The 25,940-nt window shown below is 34.1% G+C and overlaps 1 protein-coding gene across 3 annotated transcripts; it reads left to right on the forward strand.

Moving 5' to 3' along the window:
• Positions 1-217: 217 nt before the first annotated feature.
• ZRANB2 (zinc finger RANBP2-type containing 2) lies at positions 218-19,498 on the forward strand. 3 transcript variants are annotated; one of them, XM_023586158.3, is made up of 11 exons: positions 263-576; positions 2,875-2,927; positions 3,011-3,119; positions 4,207-4,289; positions 9,476-9,552; positions 9,717-9,851; positions 10,542-10,711; positions 12,160-12,246; positions 14,172-14,330; positions 15,336-15,410; positions 15,923-19,498. In XM_023586158.3, exons 1-10 carry the CDS (start codon positions 521-523, stop codon positions 15,367-15,369), a joined length of 963 nt encoding a protein of 320 aa, XP_023441926.1. In that variant the 5' UTR covers positions 263-520; the 3' UTR covers positions 15,370-15,410; positions 15,923-19,498. The 3 variants fall into 3 exon arrangements, 2 of the variants coding, with proteins under 2 accessions (XP_004485384.2, XP_023441926.1); XR_011649648.1 differs by having other exon boundaries at positions 273-576; positions 15,340-15,410; XM_004485327.5 differs by lacking the exon at positions 15,336-15,410 and having other exon boundaries at positions 218-576.
• Positions 19,499-25,940: the final 6,442 nt, after the last annotated feature.

Consider the following 25,940-nt stretch of genomic DNA (forward strand, 5'->3'; position numbering starts at 1 on the left):
AGTAGTGTGCATAGTAAAGGGACAGTTTTTCGCCTTTATTAAAATAACCTCAGAAAAACTGAACAGTCCAATACCTCACTGCCTACCGCAGCTCGGAGAGCTCGCCGTTCCACACCCGGGACGTGATCTCAGTCACTTCCACCTCTGCCTTCCAAACTCCGCCCACCTGAGCGGAAGAATTTTCCTTTCTGGTCCTCCCGCCTGTAGAGGGCTCTCCTAGGAGCCCAGTGCCACGAAGGCCTCTTGCCTGGGCTGTCCCTGCGGCGCCTGTTAATTTAGCCCTGAGGAGACATTAGCATTTTAACTCTGTCGGCTAGAAAACAATCTCACAGGCACTTCACTCCAGTCCGCAACGTTCAAACTTAACCCGGCTTGGTGTCTTTTCTTATCAAACCCTGACTCAGTGGTGGCTGGGAATCAGGCGGCGTGGGGACAGCCCCAGGGTGCTGAAAGTCCCCGGTTCTCTTCCTCCTGTGAAGACGTAGCTGCGGGTGGCTGTGGTGGTTCTTCAGCGGCCAAGATGTCGACCAAGAATTTCCGAGTCAGTGACGGAGACTGGATTTGTCCTGACAAGAAGTGAGTCTGTGAAGGGTCCCGAATTGGAGTGAGATTTATCCGTGGGGGCTTTATCAGGTGGTTTTGGCATTTTTCGTCTTTACGATATCTTCCCATGCCTTCTGCCGGGTTGAGGCGGCGAACAGCCGGCGGCCGGGCGGGAAGCCGACTCTCAATCTCCCTCTCAAGGAGATTTTTTCGGAGCCTTTGTGTCGGGATGTCGGCAGCGTTTCTTCGACATTTTCTCTCCATTATTCTTCCTGGACAACGAGATCGACAACCCTTCTGCCCTCCTCACCCACCCTCGCCCCGGCCAGTTTTTGTGATAAGAAAATCTCCCCTTTCGCGGCTGGCTTGGTGTTGGATCACTCCCCACGTGACTTTCCCCTGTAGAACTTGACTCTGTTTTCGGAAAGCTTGGCTTTTCCGGCCCTTGTCCGTTTACTTCTCTCAGTTCTTCATATTTTGTTTTTTAAACAAACTTTTTCTTCGTACTGTTTGTCCGTTTTTTCCAAATCCTTCCCTTCTTTGGTTTGGGATATTTGACTTTTTCGCTCATTGACCTGTTAATTGACCACGAGAACTGGGCCTTTCGCCTCGTTAGGGTCAAAAGGAAGGAGTCCTGTGTTTTTTGCCTGTATACCTTGAGGATGCCTGCAGCAGAGAAGCACGTGTTTTTTTAGTGCTCTATTAAATTGTTAATCAGATTTTATTGAAGGGCGCATAAGTATATACAACTGTCTGGAAAGTAAATGTCAAAAAAAATTAATGTATAACGCACCCTCAAATTAAAAACCTTTGATTTCTTGTCCCTAACCTAGCTGTATATGTCACAGGGTTTGTTGTAGTGAAGAACCAAAAACGGGAGCAAACTCGAGTTTAATTCCAGTTCCATTACTTACAAACCATATAACTGTATGTATGTTATTTAACTTTGCTTAAAAAGAAAAGGAGTAAAATAGCTCCTTTATAACAAATAAATAAAACAGCAAGATAGTGTCCCGCAGTGAAGACAGTAGCATATTCAGTAGTTAATATGTAGTTTTAATATATACTATTGGTAGTATTTTTAAGGAAAATCTTATGTCATTAAAGGAGATTAAATCCATATTTCCCAAGCATTTGAATTCTGTCCACATTTTAAGCATATTGCATAACTATTAAGATTACAGGAAGGAACTGAAGTCTAATTCATGATAATGAATAGAACAAAAGTCCTGTGTTATGAATAGCATTGTTCTATATGGTACAACACTATGGATAACAATAAAAAGGTATAGAATAATTTCTGACTTTGATAGCCTTATTCATTTGGAAAATAATCGCTTTTGTCAGTGTTATTAATGACAACACACCTGAATATTTGAGGTATGACTCTCTAAGAGATTGCCTTTTAATTTAGTTACAAGTGTATGCGTAAAGTATTATTTCTACAGTATGAATAAATCCCCAGAACATTTTTAGAGTGTATTTTCAACTATTATCGAGGTCATAAGGAAAATTCTTAAGGCGGAGAACGTTACTTGGAGTGCTTCACTTAAGCTTAGTGTCCATTCTGTTCTTTGCATCTTTATTTCATTCTAATATCTTACCACCACCCCACCCCACCCCCGAAAATAATCAACATTTTAAAGCTTAAGCATTACTTGTCATTCAGAGCACTTAATATTCTTTTACTAGTAGGTATGCAGATTCACTATTAGTGAATGAGTAATTTTCTTTTGCTTTTAATTATATTTGCTGAGCATAAGCATAAAGTTATAATGTGTTGAAGGTTATTATTGGTTGTGGCTGTTAGTACAACCTATTTCCTTTTTTTATTACCATCCCATCTCCTAACTGTAAAAAGAGCCATTCATCAATGTCTATGAAACCCTCTCTAATTTGCCCATTTTCTCCCTTCATCCACTATAAACAATTTGTAAAATACTTAATCACTTTGGTGTATGGCTCATTATTTTCTAGACTGGGAGTTCCCTGGAGGTTTTTCTAAAGTTCCCCAATGTCTACTCAGTAATTGTTGGATTAGAATTAAATCTCATTTCAGCTTTGGAAGGTGATTTCATTATAATTAAAATATGTGCTAGTATGAGGACACTGAGGCACAGAGATTCTAAGTGATTTACCCAGGACCACATAACTGGTAAGTGGAAGACTAGAATTTTGTAACCTGCACTTGTGACTCCAAATTACTTTAAATTGTTAGGTGTTTTTTGGAGTTTGTTTTTAAATAGTTAACTGTCATTAACATAAGTGAGGTGAAGCTAGAAGTTCCGGATTCTAAACTATTTGTGTAAATGCTTTTCACTTTATTTTCAGATGTGGAAATGTAAATTTTGCTAGAAGAACCAGCTGTAATCGATGTGGTCGGGGTAAGTAAGGAAGACTTTGTTAAAACTTTATCTGCAGATCATTTTTTTATTTTGCCTGATTCATATGTCTTTTCTGTTTTCAGAGAAAACAACTGAGGCCAAGATGATGAAAGCTGGAGGCACTGAAATAGGAAAGACACTTGCAGAAAAGAGCCGAGGCCTATTTAGTGCTAATGACTGGCAGTGTAAAACGTATGTATTTAAAAATTATTGTTCATTCTTCCTTCCATAATATGTCTAGCCACTACTTGTTAATATAGCCAATTCTTAAAAGTCACATTGACAGACCAAGGCAATCTTTTAAATCAAAGGACTATTGATTTTTAATCCGTATGAATCTGATATTTAAAAATAGGGTCAGAGAGCCTTTAATTCTCTTTTTAAAACTTTTCAATGGTAATATTAGTTATTATAATGGATTGTTTATATCAGTAAGTAAATGATTAAAGTGAGCAAACAGCAACCACCTCCAAAAATTGAATGTTTATTTAAAAAGTGCTAAGGCCTACTTTTTTCTATTACTCAAAAATCTTAGGAATTTTTAGCTTTTATCATTCATGTTAAGTAAACCAAGAAATTAATTTTGCCTGTTTACAAAGTAATTTTAGGTATTAAGTTGTTTGCCATAAATTATTACCCTAATTGGGTAGGTTTCTTAATATTATTGTTTTTCAAGTTTGGATTTAATTCTGTATTAATTTTTCAACTTTCCTCTGCTATCCAGATGAATCGGATATGTACGAAAGGGACTGAATCAGAAATGGGTCTTACATACATTTCTTATGTAGATCTTAGATTGCATTGGAGAATTTCCAACGATGATTAAGTCATTGTGGCTTTGGTATGCAATTCATGAACTGATTCCTCAAAAAAAATTTTAACATTATTTGATGGTATAACTTTACCCTTCTTTGAGGTGAATTTGGGGACTGAGGTGAATTAAAGGTTCACTAGAACGTTTAGTTTAAACTATTATAGTTTTCCCTAAGACATCAGAATCTCTGTAGATAAAATTCACCATAATTCTCATAAAGTCACAAAGTCATTCTTCACCTATAGATTTTGCTTCTCTGCTTAGTTTTGTTAGTTATTAGAACCCAATTCTGTCTCCAGACAAGTGCACATTTTCTGTGCTTGCAAAGGCCCTTAATAAACATTTTGTTATGGTTGTGATTTCATCCTAGTATTTATTTTTAAATTGTATGATGTCTGAAAAACTTTTAATACTTTTCTGGCATTATACAGCGGCCTACTAATTTGAAATTTTTTACTTCTAAAGTTGCAGTAATGTGAATTGGGCCAGAAGATCAGAATGTAACATGTGTAATACTCCAAAGTATGCCAAGTTAGAAGAAAGAACAGGTAATATACAATCCTATTTTGGCTACGCAATTGTAAAAGAACTAAAATTAGAAAATTATAACCTGTAAGAGCACAGGATTTTGTGTATTCTCTCCTTACATATTTTTTGTCTTCATACAGAAAGATCATCTTTTGTTTCATAATTTCACAATTTACAAAGTATAACATCAGATAGCCTTACACTAACAAATAATACTTGGATACTTTTAGAAATTCTTTTATTTCCCATCCCCCCATACCTCCTGGACTAGATGTTTGTTAGTAATGATAATATAGTAATAGCATTTTTTTCATTTATTTGATATTACTAGTGGGACAAAAAGGGCAAAGGGGCACCTTTTTTAAGGATTTCTCTAAAGCTTGGGCAGTGATTCTTGAACTTGGCTATTGTTAGAATCATATGGGGAACTTTTAAAAAACACATTCCAAAGCACAGAACTATTGAATCTCCTTGGGGAATGGGTCCCAAGAATCTGTAATTGATTCTAATGCCTTAATGGTGTTTGGGAACTAGTGGCCTAAAGAATAACTTACCATTTGCTCTGCGTGTTGTTGGTGGGGAAATGAAAATATTTACCTACTAGAATATAATTTTCCCATTATAAGCAGTTAGCCCAAACATGATGTGTACTTCAAAATTGATTTTTATTTCTGCACTGCTCATGTATCACATGACGAGAGGCTTCCTTCTATATATTATTTCCATCTCAGACCTATACTTGTTAAATTACCTTGTTTCCATTTTCTTCCTAGCCTTTAACCACCTCCACTGTATATGGTTGTTCTTCTTGGTTAAATATGCATTAAAGAGTCTTTTTGTCCTAGGCCTTCCAGACTGCAACAGAAATTCTACTTTTATTTCCCCCCTTCCTTTTTTTAACTTAATATCCTTACACCTGAGAACATTCTCTTATAATCTAGATAATTTTTCTTTTTCAATCCGCAAATCCAGTTCACTTCTTTCATTCTTAGGAAGTGATCTCACATTTGTACTTACTCAGTGGAGTGTAGGGCCTTCCAACATGGGTATCCATTTTTCCTCCCTTGACCACTCAAAGATATATATTTTTCTTTTTCTGATATCTTTCCTCCCATAACTGGTGGAATTTTCTGTCTTTTTTTGTAAGTTCACCCTTTTCTACTTCCTCATGGCTGGATGTTGGAGTTCGCCAAGGCCCAGTCTTAGGCACTATTTTTTCCCTGTATATTTTCTGGACATTTACCTCTGTATCCTGAGTTTTAGTAACCATTGGCACACCATGATACCCAAATTTATGTATCCAGCTCAGAGATCTTGTACATACTCTAAATGCATCTTAAACTAACTATATCAAACCAAATTCATGATTTTGACCCAAGATCTGGCCATTTTCCATAATCTCTTTCTTGGGAATAGTTCCACCTACCTTATGCTTACTACCTAAGTCAGAAGCCTAGACATCCTTCTTGATAGCTTTTTCTCCTCCGCCCCCCCAAATATACTTTGTCCATCACTACCCTAGGCAAAGCTACCATTATGTTGTATCTTGGAAAAATAGACACCTACTTGGTTTCTTCACAGCTATTCTCTGTATGTATTTCCTTCCTGCTCAGTCGGAGCCAAAGGTTTTTTGTTTTCTTCCCAAGATAATTCATTTTGTTTAAAATCTTTTATTGCTTTTAGCATGAACTCCAAAATCTTAAAACATTTCCTAAAATTTATTATCATAAAAGGCTTTTTCTTTATTCACTTTTTCTTTGACCTAGTTCACTGGACCTCCTTTAAGGTTTCACTGTTTCAACAGCTATAGTCTCACAAACCGAATTTATTTAAGTTTGTGTTTGATACCTGCTCACTTTCCTTTTTTTTTTCCCTCACTTTCCTGAAGTTTCTTTCCGTCATCTTGGTGGTGTAAACCATTCTCACTTATTTGATTATCAAGTATTTGTGTTTCCTGATGACACTTGAAGGTGTGAACTAACATAGATTGCTCTCCAATTTCTCTTGACTATTTTAATAAGGCAGTCCAAAGTTCAGGGGAGCATTTCCCTAAGCATGGGACAGAATGTAAATTAAAGAAGACTTTACAGTACCTCTGATAGATTATTGCCTTCTGCATAATTCCATTATATTGTTGCATAGTAGTTTGTTTAGCTATTTCAGATCTTGGGATTATTTCTATTTTTGTTTGCCTTTCTAAAAGAATTAAGGATAGCTGTAGTTAGAAACAATCTTAATGTGTTGTGAATTTTACTTTTTTTAATTCTTTTGTATAAATTCTCAGTTGAATTAATTGTTCAGAGTATAAAATCACATAATTTTCAGTTGTCTTAAATCTTCATTGAAGTATATTTTATATTCACCTCTTTCTCTTTCCATTGTTGCAAGTCTAATTTAGGCCTTCACTTTAAATCTGTGTTGATGCCCAATGTGCCCTTTTTGTTCAGCTTCTTACCTTTTATTATTATGAGAACAATCTGAAAATAATACTTTCATTGTAACACTTTTGCTAAAAACCTTCAGAGGTAGTTGTTGGTTGCTTCTTTCATCTAAACTTTGTTTAAAGCCTTCTGAAGAAACCCAAGTTCTTTAAATCGGAACAGAATTGTGGTTTCTGTTTTTCCATGTAAATACTTAATGTGGCCACTGTGCTAGGTGCTGGAGTCATTTGGGTAAGCAAAGCAGGCATGTAGAATCACATTAATGAAGTCCTTTTTGGAAAAAATGGTGAGAACATTCTAAGCAGTGGCACACAGATTAAAGGTCCCTGAGGCATGCAAATTTAGCATAGTGGATGAACTAAAAGAAGGCCAGTGTATGGGACCTGATAAGCTCCAGAAAACACTTCTAGATCATGAGAAAGAGTTTAATAGTTTATATTCTAAATAAAATGAAAAGTATCTGAGTAATTTTTTTTAACAAGGGAGTGACACAATCTTATTTCCTTTAAAAGTACTCTTGCTATCTTGCAGAGAAAGAATTGGATATTGGCAAGAATGTAAGCATAAAAGCCAGATTTAAAATAAATACCTGAAGAGCTTTAAACCAAGACCATATTGGTGATTTCTCTTAACTCCTGTTATTCAGTGGAAACAATATAAGCAAGTTTTTTCGTAATAGGAAGTTAGTACTACATTTTCCAGGTATAGGGAAACAGTTGTTGAGTTAGATTTGTTGTATGGGCTCATACAACCTACCTTTTTCTGTGGCTTGTATGAAAGAACATGAAAATAGTTTCATTTTTGCTATGATGATAATTTTAAAGTAATTTTACTTGCTGTGCAACAATTTCAACTATAGGTTACTAAATGTGAACAAAGCTACTAAGAGTCTGACTACTGATTTTAAATAGAATAGTTTTATTTTTACGTGCTTTCACATATTTTGTGAATTATAAAATCCAACGTGAGACTTTTTTTTCTGTTCTGCTGACCTAAAGCTCATCATGCTGTCGTATCATATTTGTTTTTGATTTGCCTTCTTCCCTATCTGAATTGTCCATCTACATCCTATATAGATTTTTTTAAAATAAGGTTTATTTTTTAATTTATTTTTCTTCCCTCCCCCTCCCCCCAGTTGTCTCTGTCCATTCGCTGTGTGTTCTTCTGTGACCGCTTCCATCCCTATCAGCGGCACTGGGAATCTCTGTTTCTTTTTGTTGCATCATCTTGTGTCAGCTCTCCATGTGTGTGGCTCCATTCTTGGGCAGGCTGCACTTTTTTTCGCGCTGCGCATCTCTCCTTATGGGGTGCACTCCTTGTGCGTGGGGCTCCCGTACGCGGGGGACATTCCTGAATGGCAGATCACTGCTTGTGTGCATCAGCACTGCGCGTGTGCATCAGCACTGCACATGGGCCTGCTCTACATGGGTCAAGGAGGCCCCAGGTTTGAACCGCGGACCTCCCATGTGGTAGGCAGACGCCCTATCCATTGGGCCAAGTCCGCTTCCCAGTGATACATTGATCCTATTGTGTCTGGCTTGCTTCACTCAACGTAATGTCCTCATACGTGTTGTCATATGTTTTACGACTTTATTTCTTCTTAGAGCTGTATAATACTCCATTGCATGTATATGTCACAGTTTATCCATTCATCCGTTGATGGACATCTGGGTTGTTTACATCTTTTGACAGTCATGAATAAAGCCACTGTGAACATCAGTGTGCAGGTTTCTGTTCTTGTCACTGTTCTCACAAACCCTATCTTAATCTCAAGATTTACTGATATAATTTTAAGTATATTGAGGGGCGAGAAACCATATGGTTGAATTATTATAACATTCCCTGTATTTGTAATGCATGATTAACATTGAATATTAATATGAACTATTCTCTTGAAGTGAACTTGTACCCTGTTGTACTTCTAGCCATCAATCGTAAATTCTATTTGCTTCACAGTTTTTTTACAGTTGATGCTTTGAAGAACAGAAAATTGTTATTAGGTATTTAATATATTTCACTCCTATATAATATAGAAACGAAAGGAAAGGCTTGTAGATTACAGAATGCAGATTTTCTCTGAAACAGGGTAGGAGGGTGAGGGATTATATCCAAGTATTCCAAGGATAAACCAATCCATTGCAGTTTTCACTGGTACAGGTATAACACAGGAAAAAAGGATGTTGTATTTGTGAGTTTTTCAGAAAATTAAATTTATTAAATTATTTTGTGGGAAGAGTTATGTTCTTTTTACACTATTTTTTGTACCCTGTTATGAAATGAGGTGATTTTTTTTTGAGCAATTTTCTAATTGTTTTTTTGCTTATAAAGTTAATATTTTGTGGGTTCGTGAAGTTCTTAAATCTGAGAATCACTGGCCTTCACTGTTAGTACTGCTGTAGAATATGTAACAAAGTCATTAGCCACATACCTCTTGGTTTTTTAATGGGCTCCTATTTCAAAATTTCTCACTTTCTGTAAAACTAACTCAACTTTCTTTTGCAATCTTTTAAGCCAGTGTTGTAGACATACCAAATTGTAGATATTGTGATATCAAAGAATAATGGTTTACAGAATCTTGATTACTTTTTATTAGGATATTTTTAATTTGAGAATCTACTGACTTCAGAGAAACTGAGTAATTTTTAACTATGTATTAAAAACAATTCCATTAAAACCAATTTGGGCATTATGTTTTTCTTATTTAAGTGAATAAGAGAATTTATAATAATTGAATTACCGTTACTAATTCATGTCCCTTTTTTTAGGATATGGTGGTGGTTTTAATGAAAGAGAAAACGTTGAATATATAGAAAGAGAAGAATCTGATGGTGAATATGATGAAGTAAGCAACAGTTTTGCAAGTGCAATTTGAGTCTTTTAGATAGCAACTTACCGTTTTGCAGGAGATCATTATAATTGACTTTAATGTATAAAAAAGATTTCTTAGAAAAAGTATTACTTTCGCTACATTTTCAGTTGACAATATTATATAACTTGTTAATCTAGTTTGGACGTAAAAAGAAAAAATACAGAGGGAAGGCAGTTGGTCCCGCATCCATTTTAAAAGAAGTTGAAGATAAAGAATCAGAAGGAGAAGAAGAGGATGAGGATGAAGATCTTTCTAAATACAAATTAGATGAGGTAAATGATTTTCTTCCCCCTCCTTTGTCTTACTTGAATTATGACATAATATATGAATGCTTTTGCTAACTTTCGGCAGTTTGTGAAAATTTGGTCTCCTATATATTCATTCACTATTGCAAAGGTTTTGAGCGCTCACTCCGTGTTTAAGCACTGTTCAGGTTCTGGAGGTACTAATGTGACCTCCCTTCTCCTAAGGAACTTAATATTCTATAAAAAAGGAATTTTAGAGCAAGGTGATTTAGAAAGCAATAATGTTATGAAGACATGTCATATATAAAAGTTTTAAACAAGTGGAGTGTATGTATCTGATCTGTGTTTCAAGTTGAGTACTGATAGCTGCATATTAAAGAGATTGGAGAGACAAAATAAATTTTGAATTAGGGAGACAGTTTAAGTGGTTACTATAATATGCTAGTGACAAACAAAAGTCTGAACTTTTTAAGGGAGTTTTGACAGCTTATCTGGTAAATACAGTGTAGACAAAGATGAAATGAGTGTAACTTCTCAGTTTACTTTGAATATCTGGGACAGTCATCAAGACTGTATAACTTAAGATAGGGAATGTAGTAGGCATTTTTCAGAATTGAGAATTTGCTGAGGTTTTTGTGATAAATCCACAAACTCTTCGTCCTTTGTATTAGATATTGTTAATATCCAGATGTCTAAATATAATTGGTATTTTGGCAGGATGAGGATGAAGATGATGCTGACCTCTCAAAATATAATCTTGATGCCAGTGAAGAAGAAGATAGTAATAAAAAGAAATCCAATAGACAAAGTCGCTCAAAGTCTCGATCTTCACATTCACGATCTTCATCACGCTCATCCTCCCCCTCAAGTTCAAGGTCTAGGTCCAGGTAAACGGGTACAGGTCAAGGGTAACACCACTCAAAATGTCAGTATCTAACTTCTTTTTTATAAGTTTTGTATTTCTTGATTGAATAAGCTTTCCTTTTTTGTTTAAAAATTTTGTTTAAATCACCTTTTATAAAATATTTTTTCATATTAGAACCATGTAGTTATTGTCCACTGTTTTCAGAAATGCTAAATTTTAATGTGAAACTTCCTTAGTCCATTTTAGAACCATGCATTTTATTAAAATTCAATTAAATCATTTTATGTACTGATAATTAATTTATCTGAATAGGTCACATTTAGAAATTTTTGGGACAGTGAAGATTTATGTTTTCACTGATGGTGTGCAAGGCTAATATAGAAATCATCTCAGCATTAATTAAATCATTGTTATACAAGCTTTTAATAATATACCTTTGTATTTTACTAAACTAAGCCACAAATTCTGCCTTATTAGTCCTTTTAGCTTAATGCTTATAATTTTGAGATGTCCAGGAATAAATTAAATACAGGACTCCATTGGCTTTGTACATAAATATTTTTTTGCAAAAATTTCAATAGATATTTCCTGATTTTTATAGTCAACAATGAAAGTAAGATTCTAGGTGGGAAAAGTCAATGCCTTAAAGAATGTTCCCTTGAGGAAAACTTTTGTGATTCGAAGGGCAGTGAATTTTTTTGGTATCGTAGAATGAAATAGTAGCTGAATACTCGATAATTAGATAATTGTTAATTAAATGTAATAAAGCCTGAAAGCTATTAAAAAGTGGTTTATAAAGGTAGTATTTTTAATAAAATTGTTTTCTGTAGGTTATTTTAAGGGCCAGTTAAAGTCATGGATTAAATTAATAAATGAACTTAGTTTCGTTTTTGGTTTTTAGAATTCAAATGAGCCATATCTCCCCTTGCTGTAGTTTTCAATAATATATTTACTTAAAACAGTAACAGGATTTTTATATATTTTCTGTTTAATTCCCTAAGCTTCAAAGGTAAACGTGTCAGACAGACATGTCAACAATTAAAGCTTCCTAGTGGTTAGAAACTGAGGAAATAGAAGTTAATAAGGGAAATTGAAGAGATATTCCATAGAAGTTGAATATAAATTGCATCACTCAATTATCTTGAATATGTAAGTCCTGGATGACTTATGCTGAAGTATTCATTCTAATAACGTGATAATGCTGTATTTTGTACAGTTCTGAGTGAATTTGATCAAATTTGGAAAGTGATAGTTGATTATTTTTAGAAGTAATCTAAAGTTCTGGCATAAATAGTAAAACAGGAAATAAAAAGGTTGTTTACTTTAAAATATTTGTTTTGAAAATATGTATTTCAAATAGTAGTCTCTATATGAAAATGAACTCTAATGAATATCTTTTTTCAGTGTTCACATCACAAAGCTCAGTTTAAGTGGTCCTGGAAAAAAAAAAATCCTTCCATGTTGTTCCAGGTCCCGTTCAAGAAGTTCTTCCAGTTCACAGTCAAGATCTCATTCCAGTTCCAGAGAACGTTCGAGATCTCGTGGGTCGAAATCAAGGTGAATGAGGTAGCATCTCTCTGTAAAGCAGAGAGAAAAAAAAATATTTAAAGACTGCAGAAGGCGTTGCTTTTTTTTCTTATTTTGCTTGTACTTGTCAATTTTATTTTAACATTAGATGGTTAATGCACTTGCCTCAGCTTAATTTTCTCACCATGAAATGTTCCATTGCCAGCGTGTGCCAAGACATTCCCATGATTGAATTAAGGTGGCTGTTTTGTGGCTTATGCAAGGTTTGTTATTTTGGTGTGGTGAGGTGGCTAGATGAAACTAGGTCTTATATCCAGATCACCAGTGTATTAAGGTTATATTTTCAATAGTATGTCAAATCAAATTAGATATGCAAGTAAAAAGAAAAGGTCTCCGTTAGTAAAAAAGCAGTTTTTCTTTTGCCAGGCAATTTCAGTATTACAGAAACACACTTTGCCATTTATATCACTTTCTAGGAAAAGCTATATGCATATATTTCTCTATAATTTTACACAGAATATTATAAAAAGATTGGATAGAGCTATTATCTTCAAATTCCACAAATGAATCCAGAAGTATGGTTGGTTGGTATTAAATAAACATTTTTTCCCTTTCAATTTGCATTTAGTCAGACCTATCAAAGGAAATGTAATTGATAAAGAAGAAACACTAGTTTTTATTTTCTTGAACTTTTTTTGAACTTACTCAAAATATCCTATCTTTGATTTTAAGTATCTTTGATCTACTAAAGACATCTAATATTAAAAAAACTACTAAAATTCTCCTTGTTTGGAAATTCATATTGAAGTGTAATGGTAGCTCTTGGTAAAAATAGTCATTTACTGGCTTATTAGAGCCAACTTTATAGCATTAAAGGACAGCTGAAATTTTACATAAAGGAGAAAAGAATGATATGCTTACTTGTATTAAACCGATACAAAATAGAAAGCAAATGAGGGTTGGGTTTTTATTTTTTGTTGTTTTTTTGTTTTTGTTTTTTCCATGATGTATTTATCAATGTTGTAGTTCTTTTATTTTAGTACTTCTTAGGTGAAGATCCTAAAGCTCTAGTAGTCCATTTGGGAAGCACTGTAATTAGAATTTACAAAAAAGCCTTCATATTCTTCCCAAACAATTTTTCATTGCTTGTACTTTCCAAAGAATTCTCCTTTTGGGCTTTCTGATTTTATTTTAAGCCCAAAGGTGAATTTTTTGGGAAGTTTGAGCTAAATTCCTTCAACCAAAATATGTAAACGAAGAAGAAAATTTTTGCATTTAAAGATTTGCACATTTACTTTTATCTGAAACATGTGAATGTCAACACTTCATACTTCATGAATAGTGATCTTTCATAAAAATAAATATTGTAATATAAATCAAGTTTTAAAGTTATGCATTTTATTTTTCTTTGACTATTTTGCAATTTAATAAGAGTTACTGTTTTTTCTCTCTCCTGTCCCCTATCTGTGCTTTTTCTATAGCAACTTAAGTAATGGGTTGCATAATTCCACATGGAATTACATTTACTTTCCTCAGGAATGTGTATATATTATACATATCTTCCCCTTTAAATGAAAAGGTTTATTTTGTGTGCATAAAGTTGTGCAAATGCACATTTACCTGTTGGTTTTGCTCTTAATTATAATTTAAAATGAAAAGTCTTAAATTTAAAAAAGAATTTAAAATTGCTTTAATATAGTAAGTTGGTTTTCATTTACAAATGATGAGCATTTATCTTAGAATTTTTTAAAAGATGAAATTAATATAATTGTACTTAAATAGAATGTTTTCATGGTTGAACCAGAAGTCTTCTGTTGATAAGCAGTAAGTATTCCTTCTTATAAAATTTCCATAGTTGTTAAGAATCCTCTGAATAATTTTGGAGCTGTTAACTGAACAATCTGCTTTATTTCTTCATTTAATGAAATATTTGATTTGTTTCTCAATCAATGAAGATCCAGCTCCAGGTCCCACAGGGGCTCTTCTTCCCCACGAAAAAGATCTTATTCAAGTTCATCATCTTCTCCTGAGAGGAACAGAAAGAGAAGTCGTTCTAGATCTTCTTCATCTGGTGATCGCAAAAAAAGACGAACAAGATCACGGTCACCCGAAAGGTTTGGGTTTCTGTAGAAATAAGAATGGGTGTTCTTAAGTGTGCTTAATAGTTTAAACTTCCTAGTTAGGGATAGACTTTTTATTATATCCTTTGTTCCAACTTTTAAGTTATACTTTTAAACTTTATACTTCAAAAAGAGATTAAATTACTTTTTATCCTTTGTTCTTCGATCAGGTTGATAAGAAAAGGTGCAGATAAAACGAGTCTCTTTTGCTACCTGATGATCTTATTGTTTAAATCTTTATATATAATATGTAATTATTATAGCCAACTCTCGGTTATTTCTGTCTTTATGATTTCAATTCAGAAGCTGTATGTTGAAGTAATTTATAGGTTTATTTTTATATGTATAAATTTATGCTATTGATTTTAAATTAAATACTAGAAGAAATTCTAGGTATCTGTTAAATATTCCAGATAATTGGGAATCTGTCCTCATTTAAATATGTACAAATGCATTTCCACAGCAAGTCATTCTTTAATGCCCTTAAACTGTAAGGAAAATTTTCATTATATCCAATACATTTTTCATCTTTGTAGTCCTATGCCATTTTTTAGAGAAATACCTCTACCAAGTTACTTTATATGTTGACATTTTAAAAATTTGATGAATGCAGTAGTCATTGTCTTAATTACATAGTCATTTTAATGGCTTGATGTGTAATCTTTGCAAATTTTTAATTTCTGTTTAGCTTGTGAAAATAAGGATTAGGTAAAGTCTGGTTATTGCTGAATTCAGTGGTAGGATTTCCTCAAATTCCTTCTTGTACAGAATGATTAATTTTGCTTCTCATTCCTATTCTTTTTGAAGCTTAGATAGTAACATTACACAAAACTAGTTTTGTTTTTGTGCATTTATTCCTTTGTAAGAAAATTACTCTGTACTTGAGTGAACTTCATTCTTTTGCTCTTTACCACTTCTGCAAATTTTTATCTTAGCCACATATAATCCCCCTAGTTTGTTGTCATCTAAACTTAATGAACATGTTCTCTATTCCATAAGCCAGGTGATTGGTGAAAACACTAAACAACCCTGAGCCCAGGGCCAACCCCTACGGAACACCACTACTTTACCCAGGTTGATATTGACTTATTCATATTAGCTGCATGAATATAACCCCATAACTAATTGTACAATCATCTTGTGTGATCTCGATTTTCACAACTTAAATTATTTATGAATATATTCTCTCATACACCAAAGCCTTGCTGTACCTGTTTTACAGAGACCTTTCACACTGTCACACTTTTGTTACCAAGTTTATATGCCTCTGTAGTATCTTATCTGTAATTTTGTGTATTTTTGCAAGGCTTTCCTTTATTACCTCAAATAATTGAGAGATGGCTATATTTTGCAGTGAGAAGGTATTTTTAAATTACAGAGAATTTTAAATTATACCATTACTGGCTTATATCCAGAGTCTTAAACACTGGATAATTTTTTTTGTGTTTAAGTTTGTATCTTAGTTTTCAATTATTCCCTTTGCCAGCATCAAGATGTTTTGTTTTTATATTCTCAGTCTAATAAGTAAGTGCCAAAATCCAGCTCCACCTTACTAGTTTGCCTGCTTTCTCCATTATGTCTTACAGGCACCACAGGTCATCTTCTGGATCATCTCATTCTGGTTCCCGTTCAAGTTCAAAAAAGAAATAATGTATTAAAATTTACATCTTAAAAAAAAAGAAAACAGTACAATGCATGAAGCATATTTTTTAAGAAGTTGGTGTCTTACTTGGTCAGAAGTGCTAAATCTGCTAGTAGAGGTGCATGCCTTTCATTGCTTTTTCAAAACAATACAGCTGTGTTTATTTGTGAAATTAAAAGTAAATAGCATTTTAAGCCATAATGTCCCAGAATAGATGCTCCATTTTGCATTCATTATTTAAAACCATTTGCTTTTTGTAAAACCACCTCTGCTATGACAAAATACATTCTTTCCTAATATGAACTTTTTTTCTTTCCCCAAAATATGTCCTGGCTTTGACTAAGACAGGATTGCCTGAACTTTGGGCATGGAGGCAAGAACTATGTTAAAGTAGTTGGAAACAAACTTTATGTTAACCTGGCAAAAGAAGTAAACCTGTTTGTTAACCTATGTCAAAGTGACTCATATCAGAAAAACTTAAAAGTTATGGAACAACCAACTGGAGCTGCTTTATTTTTAAATTCCCTATGCTTAGGGTGCCTTAGAATCATTGATTCTCTTTTATTCAGTTTTACCATTTTCCATTATACTTAATGTAATGTATAATTCAATTACATTATATTTAATGTAAAAGAATCTTGTGAATTGTAGGAGAAAGGTGTTACTCATTTCTCCTTTACTGAAATGGGGGTAGGAAGAAATAATCTGACAGTTCATCTCTTCACTATTGATATGGTTGGCTGCTGAGAGAAACTTCTTTTTTCGATGTTTGTCTTAATATTTTAAGAAGCTTTGTGTGATATCCTTAAAAAATCTGGTTATCATATATGAGAGGTTATATAAGGCTAGATCATAGATGTTAATGAGGAGCAAATTGAAGAGAGCTTCTGAAGTATGTTTCTCTTGGGATGAAAAAACAGACATTGAATTTAAGTGATTATTTGCCTTGAGATATTTAACGTTAAACATTCTGCTTAAAAATTTTCTCCCGAGTGCAAATAAATGCTTGTTTCTACATAAGGTAAACCAACTTCCCATTCATTTGAAATTACTTATGGCTTAAAATGCTTTGGGAATTTGTTTTATTTCTCAAAATTAAAATCTGGTCATTTGAGCTCCATTTTGTCTTCTGGTTTAAAAATAAAAAGGTTTCTCTTAACAGTATCTTCAGTGACAATACAAGGTAAGTATTTTAAGGGAAATCATCAGTTGTGCTTGGGGGCTTTCCTTGTCATGGAGAATGGATTTTTTTTCCCTTTATTATTAAAGTCTGCAATTTAAATAAAAATTAAAACATTTTAGGGCATTTAGTAGATAAACCAAACAATTATATTTGTTTTTAATTTTAAAATGAGCATTTTTCTCTTCAACTGATCTAAAGATGAAAGCAAAATACCTTGTGTAGAAATATTTTGATAATATTTTTACAGTGAACTTCCCCGTGTTTTTTTGTCTTATTTTCTTTGCTACATTTACTGTAGGTTGCACAAGAACTTTTACTCTTTTTTAATTGTGCCTCAGACTTCTTGAAAGTCCACCTTCTTAAATAGCCCAGATCTAGATTTTACATGTTACCATTTGTTTTTTCTTGTGCTTTCTGTATTTCAAACTTTGGCTGTACTAAGCAAATATAAGGTTATAAATTTAACTAATAGTAGTTTACAGACAATTTGAATGATTATGATTTCATTTGGTTTAACTAAACTGTACTAGTTCAATTCATAAGGTAATGATGCTGTAGACAAATGTAAATAAAGCCTGTGAGTCAAGCATCAAGTGGTGTTTGTTAGAAATAAACTAGAGATTTTTAAGCTCTGATCCAATGTTCGTTTTTTAGCTAATCAGTTTTGCTTGTTACTTTTAATTGTATATTTTCAACTTTTTATATTCACTTACATTTTATGTCACTTTATTTTTATATGATTTCGGTTTAAAACATTTCAAAATTCTGATCTCTGCAATCTTAAGTACTAAAATGTTTGTGACTTTTTTTTTTTAGTGGCGAACACCAGAATTAGTTAGTTGTGCTTCCTGTTAGAACTTTTACATACCTTATTCTAGGGGGTAAAATAGCATTTTAAAGTGTGCTTCCTGAATTACTCTTAAACTGTCACTTTATAGCACTCTGACTGTTCTTTTAACTGCTAAGTTTGCTTAAGCTTCCATTTGTAATCATTTCCTCTAAACAATATTGATTAGTATATGGTAATATCCAAGTTCAGAACAAGCACTAAATATGAGACCCATCTCTCAGCAAAGGTATGAAGGTAAAATAGGTCTTTGATTCCTATCTGCACTTCCTGATGGAGTAAGTAACATCCAAGCTAGATGTTGGTAAAAAGTTGAGGAATTTCTCCACTCTACGTCCTATTTTTGACATGAGTGATAGATGTTTTTAAAATAGAAGTAACTTCAGATTTTCTGACCTGAAAAGTGTATTATATTAACTAATTCTCCTAGTTATCCAATGAAGGTATAGATATATTCTGTTTTACAAAAGGAAATGTTAAAAAGATTAAGGAAATGAAAAACTCTCAAGGGAGCCACAGAAATTGCTAAGTGGTGATTCCAACACCAAGTTGGAATTGACAAATTCCAACATAACCTCTAACAGAAAGCCTCTTGTAGGAGATCAATGTGAAATGCTTGAACCAAAATACTCTGCTGTCTAATTTGGTAGATTTGTAATTTCAGTCATAGATAGATAGTAGATTGATAGATGCGCATATATGTATTTATACATACATACACAGATATAACTACTTCTTATTTTAGAAATTTTAGATTTCTGAAAAAGTTGGGAAGATAATAGATTCTGTGTACCTTCACTCAGTTTTCCCTGTTGTTGACATATTACCACAGTATATTTGTCAAAACCGTGTAGCCAACATTAGTACATTACTATTTGCTAAACACCAGATTTCATTTGAATTTCATCACATTTTTCCATTAACATCCACTTTCTCTTCCAGGATCTATTCCAGGGTACTGCGTTGCATTTAGTTGTCATGTCTCCCCATTCTCCTCTGTTCTCTGATAGTTTCTCTTTTCTTTATTCTTTGTTTTTCATGACTTGGGATAATTATTAGGAATACTGGCTAGATATCCTGTAAACTGTCCTCATTCTGGGTTTTCTTTTGTTTTTTCTCCTGGTTAGACTAGGGATATGAGATTTTGAAAAGCAAACAACAGAAGTGATGAACCCATATCACATATCAGGGAGTAAATATGAAACAATGATGTGATGATGTTAACCTTTATTGCTTGATTAAAGTAGTGTTTGCCTGTATTTACCACTGTGGAGTTAAAATATTGGGGATGAAGGAATTGATTAAGTGTTCCTCACCCTTTGGTGTGGAGATATTCTCCTCCTTTAGTTGGGGAGTGTTAAACATTATTTGGAATAATTTTGTCAGGAAGATTTGTCTCTCCTTATGAGTTCATGTTTGCTTATTTCATACTTTGGGTTATAGTCCAATGCTGTGTTATTTATTTTGCTATTAAAATTGTTCCAAATTTGGCCATTGCAAGGGAGTTCTTTCAAGTTGGCTCCAGTGTCCTTTGACATTCCTTAATTCTTTCGTTCTTTGGCTACCTCCTTACTTTCAGGTACTACAAGGTGCTTTAGTGAATCCTCTATTTTTCCTGCTGCAGCTGTAGAATTAACCATTTCTCCAGGAACCCTCATTTGTTTTAGAAACCAAATCTAGATTTGCTCATTGCTACTAGTATGCCACTGCTTCTAGGCTATTATCAGACAGCTAGATAATATATATACGAACCCTTGAATACATGTGTAGATGTTTGTGTGTGTGTAAAGCTAAACATGAGTATACACTGATGCCTACAACTTAATTGTACTGGATATATTTTGACGATGGAGCCAACAGGATTTGCTAGTTGATTGGGAGTGGAGTGTGAGATGTTTTAATCCTGAAAAACAAAACAGTTGCTATTAACTAGAAGGGGGGAAGACTTTGGGAAGTGGGGAACTTGGGTGTGTTTTTCTTTTTTCATCTTTCAATGTAATATAACTGAGATCCATTTTAAGACATTATTTTAGAGATGATGACTAAGTTTTGATATAGGAGTATAGGGAAAAGTTTTTGACTGGATATAAAAATTTAAGAGTTGTTAGCTTTGAAGATAATGAGGCTGGATGACATAAACGAGGATGAGCACTGAGGAATTTCAAAGGTAATTTGTTCAGGAGGAGTCAATCAACAGTGGAGATTGAAGAGAGCAGATAGTGAGGTAGGAAAACTGAGTGGAGGAAACCCAAGGATTTTTTATAGGTGAAGTAAGGTGACCACTAGATTAAATATTGGAGGCTGTCATGATTTCCCAGCTGCTAAACAAATACTATACAATGGATAGGCTTAAACAACAGGAGTTTACAGTTCATGGCTTTCAGGAAAGAAGTCCAAAATCAAAGTCCAGGCAATGCTTTCTTAGAGACAGGCATTCACCGCCAGTGATCCTGATCCTTTTCTCTTACATGTTGGTACAAGTGGTGGTGTCGTCTTTCTCTTCTTGGTTCCAGTGACTTACTGCATCTTCCTGCAGCTTTCTCTGTCTCAATTTTATTCTACTAATAAAGGAATCCAGGAATCCAATTAAAACCCAACCTGATTCAGTCATGCCATTAATCACTTTGTTTTCAACCCAGCTATATTGAGCTACATGCAAGCATTGATGATCCCAGGGGTGAGGGGGTGCAGTAAGGGGAGTAGGGGGAACTGTTATACAAAAGATAAACGTGTAATACAGGCATACCTTGAGATATTATAGGTTCAGTTCTAGACCACCACACTAAAGGGGATATTTTGTTTCCCAATAAATTTGTTTATATTGCAGTCTATTAGGTGTGTGGTAGCATGTCTATAAAACTACCTACATTAATTTAAATTTATTACTAAATGTGCTAATCCTCGTCTGAACCTTCACTGAGTTGTAATCTTTTTTGCTGATGGAGGGTCTTAACTCCATTTGATGGCTGCTATCAAGGGGGGCGGGGTTGCTGAAGGTTAGGGTGGCTGTGGCAAATTCTTAAAGACAGTGAAGTTTGCAACATGGATTGATCATTTTCCTTCATGAGAGATTTCTCTGTAGCATGCAATACTGCTTCATAGCATTTTATTCACAGTAAAGAATCGAGTTGGTCTTTTCAAACCCTGCCAATAATGTTTTACGAACCAAGTTTATGTAATATTCTAAATCATTTGTTGTCATTTCAACAATGTTCACAGCATCTTCACCAGAAGTAAATTTCATTTCAAGAAATTGCTTTCTTCATCCATAAGGAGCTATTCCTCAGCCATTGAAGTTTTATCATAAGTTTGCAGCAATTCAGTTACATTTCCAGGTTCAACTTCTAATTCTAGCACTCTTGAAATATCCACCACATCTGTAGTTACTTTGTCCACTGATGCCTTGAACCCCTCAAAGTCATCCATGAGGAATGGAGTCAACTTCCAAACTTAGTGTTGATATTTTGGATTCTCATGAATCACAAATGTTCACAGAATCTAGAATGGTGAATCCTTTCCATACAGTTTTCAGTTGACTTTGCCCAGATACATCAGAGGAATCAAACTATCTGTGACAGCTGTAGCTTTGTAAAATGTATTTCTTCCATAATAAGAGTTGAAAGTAAAAATTATTCCTTGATCCATGGGCTGCAAGATGGATGTTGTGTAAACAGCCATGAAAGCATTAATCTCATTGTACGTTTCTGTAAGAAGTCTTGAGTGACAGGGAACATTGTTTATGAGCAGTCATATTTTGAAAGGAAGCTTTTTCTGAGCAGTAGGTCTCAACACTGAGCTTAAAATACTTAGGAAACCATGTCGTGAAGAGGCATGCTCTTGTATCTACGCTTTGTTCCATTTATAGAGCACAGGCAGAGTAGATAATAACATCATTCTTAAAGGAATGTTTAGAATGGTAAATGAGCCTTGGTTTCAAAGTCACCAACTACACTAGGCCCTAAGAATTAGAGAGTAAACCTGTACTTTAAGCCTTGGAGCCAGGCATTGTAATTCTCTTCAGGTATGAAAGTCTTGGATGGCACCATATTCCAATATAGTGTAAGGCTGTTAAACGTACATTAAAAATTTGATGTTTGTGTAGCTACTCCTCAGTTTTCTTAGCTAGGTCTTCTGGATCACTTTGTTGGAGCTTTTACATCAGCACTTGCTAATTCACCTTGCACTTATGTTCTAGAGATGGCTTCTTTCTTGAAACCTCACTTCAAACTTTCCTTCAACTTCCTCAGCTCTCAGCTTTTTTAGAATTGAAGAGAGTTAGGCCTTGCTCTGGATCAGGCTTTGGTTTAAGGGACTTTTATGGCCAGTTTGATTTTCCATCCAGACCACTAAAACTTTGTCCATATCTGGGATAAAGCGGTTTCACTTCCTTATCATTTGCATATTCACTAGAAAAGTACTTTTAATTTCCTTCAAAAACTTTTCTTTTTCATTCACAACTTGGCTAACTGGCACAAAAGGCCTAACTTACAACCTATCTTGGCTTACGATATGTGTTCCTTACTAAGCTTAATCATTTCTAGCTTTTGAGTTGAAATGAGAAGCAACTTTCACTTTAGCACTTATAGGCCAATGTAGGATTTTTTATTGGCCTAATTTTAATATTGTGTTTCAGGATAATGAGTCCTGAGGAGATGGAGAGATGGGGGAACTAGCTGGTCAGTGGAGCAGTGAGAACATACACATTTAACACTTAAGTTCATTGACTGGTGTGGTCAAGGTTTATGGAACCCCAAAGTAATTATAATAGTAACATCAAAAATCACAGATCACCTTAACAGATATTAGAATAATGAAAAAGTTTAAAATTATGAGAAATACCAAAATATGACAGTAAGTGAGCACATAATGGTGCCACTAGACTTGCTTATGTAGGGTTGCCATAAACCTTGAATTTGTTTTTAAAAAATAAAGCAAAAAAAAATGAGGTGTGCCTGTAATTCTATACATCCATGTAAACCAAAATAAAGGAATGGGATAAGATTGACAGTAACCATGTAAATTATTATGTACTTTAGTGAATGATTGCAGTATATCTAAGAAGATTTTGAGGAAAGCTGTATAACTTGATTAGTGCACATAAACTAGTTTTGAAGTGGAAAGAATATAAGACCATACTTTAACCTCAGACTGGAGAAAGCTTGTAAAATATGTCAGGGTGGAGGTGGTCTCTCGTAAGATGGCATGAATCAAGTCTGCCTGAATGAAGAGGGGAGAACTAAAGAATTAGTCTTTAAGACAAGTGTATAGATGAATATGGTATGGGTATTCTGTTTGCCAAGATTCAAGATTCTGAAGATTTAATCATGTCTCGGGAACCATAATAGTTGGCGGTGCAAAAGTTTGCAGAAAGAAAAGGGGCCTTAGGATAATGCTGCCAGAATTAAAGGGGACCACTGAAAATACTGATGAGTCAAAGACCTTATTGTTGAATCTCAGAACAAAGGGAAGTACCTGTGGCCTATTCATTGAAGTCATCACAAAGTCATAGCCAGGTTGGAGGTACTCCAGCCTGAGAAACTTTTAAGGATTGAATGTTAATACAAAGTGTGCTTGTGATGTAGAGTTGGCATTGATATTTGATTCCTCTGTAGTTTCTTCCCATTCTCCATAATTTCTTCCTCTGGAGTCAAAGTGCCTAATTTTAATTTTTACTTGATGGTAATTTTATGAGTTTGAGCATGGTCATTATGTCTGAACTTTCACACCTGTAAAATAAAAAGGTCTCACTCATGGGATTAAAGGAATTAAATTTCATAAATGCTTATAGTACCACCTGAAACTACACAGCATTTATTGACTCCCCATGTGTTTAAATATTTCATACATGCTAATTCTCAGATGCTTATTTCTCTTTTTGCAGAAGCACCAGAATACACCATCTCCCTTTCAGTGTCAAATAGGCAATTTCATCTTACCTAATACTCTTCCCAAACTCTCTACCAGAACGAGTTTTTTACACAGATAAAAATAGTAGTAACTTGGAAATCCTCTAAAATGTATCTATTGCTTCCACACCCTGTACCAAATCTTTTTGTAGTTCTACCTCTTAACCCATCAAATCCCTAATACAGCCATTATTTTAATATAGGCTAGTGAATTGCAGTGACTTCCATAATGTTCATTTGACATTCAACTTTGTCTGGCATACAGTTTTCAGTAGTATTTGCTACATGAATTTATTCCACCAGGTATTGATCTGTTCCTCACAATGATGCCAGAATGGACTTAACTAGCCATTCTTATGTTTCTTCTCATGTCTCAGTGCCTTCTCATGGCTTTCAGTTTAAGCTAAAGTCCTTTAACTTACTACATAAAAACTGATTTTCTTTTTAGTGCATATACTTTAAACTCCAGCATACTTGGGCACACATATTCTAATACACTAGTTGTAGCCAAACTAGATTACTTTTAGTAATTTCATCTTTGTACAAATTTCCTATACCTGGAATACCTTGTACAACATAACATTACCAGCCCTTTGTTTGCTTCCACTTGTTTTTCATGACTCAATTCATATTAGGATGTCATTCTTGGTTTTTAGGAGTTTTCCATGGAACTAGGAGAACACGTTCTTGAAAGGGATTGTGTTTTCACGATTGTCCTTAGCACAGCCATTCTCATAGGAAGCACTCAATGTTAGATGAGCAGGTAAATAAGTTTCTTAAAAGGTTTTGGTCAAGCCTTCCCCCACCCCCAGCAGTAGGGTGTACTTCGTGCAATTAATACATTCTTATATTGCAAAATGATGTTTTTTTTTAAATTCTGAAGTTATTTTTATGAGGTAGACCACCATAAAAACTAGTCATTAAATCTAAGTGTCAAGAGCACTTTTCCTATTACTTAAAGTTAAATGACTATATCTTCATAAACTAAAAGTGTGAAGTCAGTCCAGCTATGTTTTTGTGAAGTACAGAATCTCTAGAAGTTGCATGTAAATAAACTGTTCATAGTCCTCAATTTTCTGTTTAAATTACGCCAACCTGTGTTTTATTGCAAAATACTGAGAAAGGATGAGAAACAGTGTATCAGTAAGGAAAGAGGTACTAGAAATTATTGGATTGAAATGAAGATTTGTGGTCAATTATTGGTTGCATGATTATCTGCAGAAATGAATCTGAGTATCTTCACTTACGAATTGATAAATTTGAGTTTCTCCAGAGTGCATATCCCGTGCCCTAAATATAATGGGGTTTATCGTTTGTAAAATAAGCAAGAAATTACAAAGCAGTTGAATCGCTGTTCTGAACTAGAAAGTAATAAATAGAGTTTGAAGTGGAAACAAAGCTGGTGAATAACAGTCTTTCATGGTATTAATCCTCTTTGTGACTGTTCACATTGAACCTGCCAAGAATGTTGCTTTTTCAGTGATTATTTGCCCACATCATATTTCTGCTTGGGGAAAATTAATTATTTGCATTCTTATAATAAGAGTGTTACTATTCAAACTTAATTTTAATATGACACTGATAAGCATGATCAGAATATGAAATCATTGTACTTTTGTAAATGGTGTTGTTGGGATTTCAAGATTGTATTGTCCTATATATCACAGCTTATGTCTCCTATTGTTATTGATAAAACTTTTTTGTTTTAAAATTTTGATAATTTTAATGTATGTTTAAATAGTACAATTTACATCAAGTTTTATACTTTGTCAAGACATACACAACAAAGATACATATTCAATAATTAGGGATTTGCAAGACTTCAGTTCAATCATAATACTTCTGATAAGGATCATCAGCATACCAATTCTACCTCTTCCAGAAGTCATTTTATCTAAGAGTTTACTTGGGGTTTTATCACAGAAAATGAAGGTCAAAAGTATTTTTTGTTCATTCTCTGCCAGAAATCAGTACTGTGTCAGTAGTTCTCAGGCAACACACCTAGTGTTGGAAGAATGTGGTACTA

Source organism: Dasypus novemcinctus, chromosome 9 (genome assembly GCF_030445035.2).
Source record: "Dasypus novemcinctus isolate mDasNov1 chromosome 9, mDasNov1.1.hap2, whole genome shotgun sequence".
Lineage (NCBI taxonomy): Eukaryota > Metazoa > Chordata > Mammalia > Cingulata > Dasypodidae > Dasypus > Dasypus novemcinctus.

Excerpts from the sequence above, each read along its gene's own strand:
- ZRANB2 (XM_004485327.5), top strand. The coding sequence starts at position 521 with ATGTCGACCAAGAATTTCCGAGTCAGTGACGGAGACTGGATTTGTCCT. Across the intron at positions 12,247-14,171 it reads TCTCGTGGGTCGAAATCAAG|ATCCAGCTCCAGGTCCCACA; the intron begins GTGAATGAGGTA and ends CAATCAATGAAG. Across the intron at positions 14,331-15,922 it reads AGATCACGGTCACCCGAAAG|GCACCACAGGTCATCTTCTG; the intron begins GTTTGGGTTTCT and ends TATGTCTTACAG.